The following is a 5237-nucleotide window of genomic DNA, read 5'->3' on the forward strand; positions in this document are numbered from 1 at the left end:
CTTTCCCTTTTTCTTCTTTTTTCCTCTTCTTTCCTGCAGGGTCTGCAAGGTCCAAGGGTAAGTAGTGGAAATAACTTTCTCTGACTACTATCTTGTATTATTTAAATAGAACTGTTGCATTTAACAGATGTAAAGCTGCAGAGTGGGTAAATATGCACACGTGGAATGTGATAAGTACCTGGGGACATGGCATTAATGACAGTTAAGGAGCTAAGGGCTGGGAAAAAGGGATGCAGCCGGAATGGACCAGGTGGAGGCAGATGCACCCAGCAAATGGGAGAGCCTGTCTTTAGAAGAATTTGAGGGAGAAGATGCTGTAAGATGTCAAAAATCTGGAGGATTTCAGCAGGGAACAGATCAATGCTGGTGACAGCCATGAGAGACGGAAATTTAAACTGGAGACATTTCACTAACTGATGGCACTCTGTCTTTAGGGTCCTCCAGGCCCACGAGGACACCCTGGCCCTCCGGTACGTATATGTGGATAGAGTTCAAAGCCATTACTGAAACAAGCTAAAATTATTGCTGTGACACTCTCCAGAGGGACTGTTCACTCACTGGAAATTGTAACTCAGCCCCATTCCTCGCATGCAAAAATGTGTGTGTGAATGGACTAGTGTTTCTTGCGCTTCAGTCCAGACCATCTCCAAGTATTTTATAGAGACAGCATTGTTGCCTCTCTGCCTTGAGGGACTCCAGGGGAAAGGGGCTTTCAAAAGGACAGGACTGAATATGTTTGCAAGAGTGACCGCCTGTCTTTCTCACTGATGCCTCTTTTCTTGCTTTGATTTCTAGGGACTGCCAGGAATTCCAACCTCATTTGTAAGTTGCCGTTTTCTGTATGTTTGTTAACGATGATAATAAGTCACGCAGAGCTAAAGTGCTGATGGGACATCCAGAAAGAGCTGCTGGGACCCTGAAGACACACACTCAGGTCCAGCAAGAGATGCGGTGTTAGCAGAGCAATGCTTGAATCGCAACCCTAGACTGAGAAGCATTTGCTTGCATCGGGGCATGTTCAGCTTCTAACAATCTCAGTTGCCATCTTTTTCACCCCACACTAGCAACAAGATGGCTTTGGGGCAGCTTTCCGGACGCTCATCGACTCGAGCACCGTGCTCAAGACAGAGGTACGAGAATCCTTTTGAACCCACTGGTCTTTGCTGGAGCTGGAGGCTGGGAATGGTCACAGCCTCGCTTGTTCTTTCTGTGGGCTTAAAGTTTATACACACAAAGCTCTGTTTTTCTGGAACATCTGGGGTTTATGCGTGCAAAGATCCAGTTAAAGGATATGGTTCTAGTGTGTGAAGCTTCAGACCTCGTGACTCTGGCAGCGCTTCAGAGATGTCCCGTTCAGGACGGTGCAAGGGCTGTAGCTTACTGATCCCAGACAGCACAGACTGTGACTCACTGAGTTTCCCCACAGAGAAAGCAGAAATCCTTGCAGCCACAGCACCTTGGTGCCTCCCACACAGCTGACTTTGCTTCCTTTTCTCTCCAGGGTTACCAACACCCAGACCTTCTCATGCTGGACCACGGAGGGGAGATCTTTAAGACTCTACACTACCTCAGCAACCTCATTCAGAGCATCAAAAGACCCCTGGGAACCAAGGAAAACCCTGCACGCATCTGTCGAGACCTCATGAACTGTGAACAGAAGATGAACGATGGTAGGAAGCCCTGAGTGTGCAAAGGCTGCGTCTTCCATAGCGCCCTTTCACACCAGCCAAACTGGTCTCCCTTCCCCGGGACCAGGAATGCAGAAATCAAAACTTTCCTTTTCCCATTCGCAGAAAAAGGTTGTGTCCTTGTTAATCCCCAAATCCTCCATTTCTCCAGGTACCTACTGGATTGACCCAAATCTTGGCTGTTCCTCAGACACCATACAGGTCACCTGTAACTTCACCAATGGTGGCCAGACATGCCTCAGCCCCATCACCGTCTCCAAGGTACACACGGCTCGACCCCAGCACAGCATTTCCCATACTTTTATTACAAAATATTTACCCAGGGGTGTGTTGTGCCAGGACACTGGACAGTGACCGCTGTGACACAGCACGCTGGGTTCTCCTTAAGGCAGAGTTAGCGCAGCTGCAACTGCTCTTGTAGTTAGAAAATCTATCTAAGGCTGTTATTGACTCTTGTCAAGACAAAGCCGTACGTTTCCAGCAATGTTTAATTAACTCATAACCTTAACGGAGGCCAGTAATTTTGCAAACACGCTGCTCCCAAATGCTTTGTTGAATTAACTTATGTTCAGGTCACTCTTGCGTATTGTTCTCTACCACCTGAAAAAGTGAGGTCAGGTTAAATATACAAGTCTCCAGTGAAGTTAATGCTACAGGATTTTTCTCGAGGAAGAACCTGTATCAAAAATATCAATAACAATATCTGGATTTAAGTAGAACCTGCAGCTTCGCTGCTTTGCAGGAGCATGTGTTGACTTCAAAGTTTATGTTATTTTCCTCCTACTTAAGGGCCAGCCAGCTTGTTCTGAAAAATAAAGCACCTGCTTGTGTCCCCGTGAACACTTTCCAGATTTGAGCTGGCATCTGGCCCTTATGACCATGGTGGCACCAGATCCAGCTCTGGACAGCCCTGCACGGCCACCTCCAGACTGAAGTAGGGCACAGGGACCACCCTGGCTGTCACATCTTGCACTAAACCCACTGCTCCCTCCATCCCTCCCCCCTTCTAACACCTCTGTCACCTTCGCAGCTGGATTTTGACATCGGTAGAGTCCAGATGAACTTCCTCCGCCTGCTGAGCTCGGAGGTGGTGCAGCACATCACCATCCACTGCCTGAATACCTCCGTCTGGCGGGAAGGCTCGTCCGAGAGACCTTCGGAAAAAGCCGTGCGCTTCAGGGCCTGGAACGGGCAGATGTTCGAGGCAGACGGGCAGCTCAGGCCAGAAGTGGCAGCTGATGATTGCAAGGTACGTTGCTGCGAAAGACAGGAGAGCTGGAGAGAACTGCAAGGCTGAGACCACTCAGGGTGTACAACGAGACTCGAGTTACACCCATGAAGCTTATTCTACAAAAACAGGGGGAGAAGGGTCTAGTGTGCCGCTTCACCCCTTTAAGTTTTCCATCCGGGGTGCTATAGCAGCTCCTGTTAAGTGGCTGGCCTTCAAACAAAAAGCAAAAAATTAAATTTCAAAGTTACATGTTGAGTGTAGCAGCAGTTAAATGGCAGAAGGGAGAATGGCCAAGGTGGTGGCCTTGGCTCGTGCCCGATGCCACGCTGAGCCGGTAACCCCATGTCTGCATTTCGGGGTCCCAGCAGTAGGAGTTCATATTTGGTGAAGCTCGATTTCCACCAACTTGACCCGGATCAAGCATTTCCCAAATGGCTTTCTAAGCCTCACCCAAGACCTGCTCAGCCCAAAGGGCAGCTCCTTGTCCAACGCGGGGCTTTTCAAGCTTACACCCCACCAAACGCATTCCTTTCCAGCCGGGTTCAAGCCCCGGTTGAACAGCTTTGTCTCTGTCCTTTCTCCCCGCGCAGATCAAGGATGGACGCTGGCATCGGACTCTCTTTTCGTTTCGGACGCAGGACCCTCAGCAGCTGCCAATTGTCAACATCTACAACCTTCCCCCATCCGAGCCAGGAAAGCAATATCACCTCGAGGTCGGCCCCGTGTGCTTCCTTTGAACAAAGCCATGGAAACGGGGCTCCGAGGCTTCGACCCCGCGTTTGGCCTCTGCCTTTAGACAGACTCTCCCACCTCTCTGCAGCAAGGACAGCTGGGCTGTGTCTTTTGGGTCAAGTCTTGCTCTAGCCTTTGGCTCAAGGTCTCAAAGAACCCGTGATCTACTGAACTCAGCAGGTTGTTGAAAGGAGGAACAGCAAGGACGTAGGGGAAGCGGGTATCAGTCGGGACGTGAACAGTGAAAAGGGATCAGGGGACGAGATGTTGCAAGCAGTTCCACACAAAGATTTTTTCCATGACCAAAGAAAACGTTGAGAGAAACCTCAAGCAATTTGCAAGCGTGTGGGTTTGGTCTTTTTGTTTTGTTTTATTTCTCTCCCTCCCCACTATCCCCATTTTTGTCTGACCTGGTTCCTGAGTTACCAAATGTTCTTTCCATTGAAAAGTAATTAAAAGATAGAGCTTCCCTCTCGGAGCCTGTCGCCTTCTGGATGGCCCCGTGCTGCATCAGGTCTCCCAGGCGGAGCCGCAGGTTGAGTCTGGCTGCTCTGTGTACCGGAAGCATTTTGATGTGCAATATTAGAAGAAACAAAATATATATATTATATTATTTAAAGCAAAAAGAAAAAGAAAAAAAAAAAAGCAACAAAAAAAAAAACCCACCACCTTAACTTCCTCCTTCCGTGGGTGAGTTTAATCAACATCCCTTCTCCTGTGTGGTGTTGGGGTAGGAGGGAGTCCCGAAGCCGAGAGGGGGAGTGGAAGGAGGAGAGGGGAAGAGATTGGTGCTAAAAGAGAGAGAGAGAGAGAGAGAGGGATGGGCTCGTCTGATTTGTTTCTACCTCTCACTGTGAAATCTCTGGTGCTCTTAAAAACGTGTGTTATTTTATATATATGACTTTATTTAAGGTTGTGAAGGTGCTACAGTGTCTTGCCACAGACCCAAAAAAGAGAAAAAAGCCCATGGAACCACCTCTCTAGGAAGAGAGAGGGTTACAACCTACAGCTAAATCAGAGAAACAGTCACCCTGAAAGGGATCCTTTAGTCCCGTGGATGCCAATTGCGCGCGACAACTCAAACCGTGTCCAAAATAACTTACAGGATATTTTAAAAGCAAATTTCCTTTCTTTTTTTTTTTAATCAGCACTTCACTGCTTTGGGAGGGGAGCGAGGGATCCAGCTCATCTGGAAGCATTGAGCCTCAGAGAGAGCTCTTTTTTTGAGTCGGTTGTCACGTAACTAGTTTTGCTGCCGTTCGCGTTGGCCGCGCGGCCGTGCCGGGTTGCGCGCGCAGCGATTCCCTGGCCTAAGCTCGTATTTAAACCCAGCTCTGCAACCCTTCTGTCTGGCCCCTCTGTCAAGACTGACGTGGTGGTACCTTGTTTCAGAACCCTGCCGGGCTTGGAGGGGTTTTGTTTTGTTAAGTTTTGTAGAAATTTAGTCTCTATATGTAAATTTGGAGGAATTTCTTTTTTTTTTTTTAAAGAGGATAATTATGGTAATCTTTAATTCTATATAAGGAATAATATTGATGTAATCGGAGCTGTACTGTATCAGAAATGCTTCAGTGCCTGTTTGGAGT

At 48.2% G+C, this 5237-nt stretch overlaps 1 protein-coding gene across 1 annotated transcript; it reads left to right on the forward strand.

Annotated features, from left to right (window-relative positions):
* The first annotated feature begins 241 nt into the window (after positions 1-241).
* Positions 242-3962, forward strand: LOC104277804 (collagen alpha-1(XXVII) chain-like). The gene is made up of 6 exons (XM_009874557.1): positions 242-316; positions 1065-1130; positions 1502-1670; positions 1840-1949; positions 2719-2937; positions 3510-3962. Exons 1-6 carry the CDS (start codon positions 242-244, stop codon positions 3654-3656), a joined length of 786 nt encoding a protein of 261 aa, XP_009872859.1. The 3' UTR covers positions 3657-3962.
* Positions 3963-5237: the final 1275 nt, after the last annotated feature.

The sequence above is a fragment of the Apaloderma vittatum genome, unplaced genomic scaffold (genome assembly GCF_000703405.1).
Source record: "Apaloderma vittatum isolate BGI_N311 unplaced genomic scaffold, ASM70340v1 scaffold38818, whole genome shotgun sequence".
Lineage (NCBI taxonomy): Eukaryota > Metazoa > Chordata > Aves > Trogoniformes > Trogonidae > Apaloderma > Apaloderma vittatum.

Coding starts and splice junctions, on each gene's coding strand:
- LOC104277804 (XM_009874557.1), top strand. CDS start 242: ATGGACCAGGTGGAGGCAGATGCACCCAGCAAATGGGAGAGCCTGTCT. Junction 317..1,064: donor AATTTGAGGGAGAAGATGCT/GTAAGATGTCAA, acceptor ACCCCACACTAG/CAACAAGATGGCTTTGGGGC. Junction 1,950..2,718: donor GCCCCATCACCGTCTCCAAG/GTACACACGGCT, acceptor TCACCTTCGCAG/CTGGATTTTGACATCGGTAG.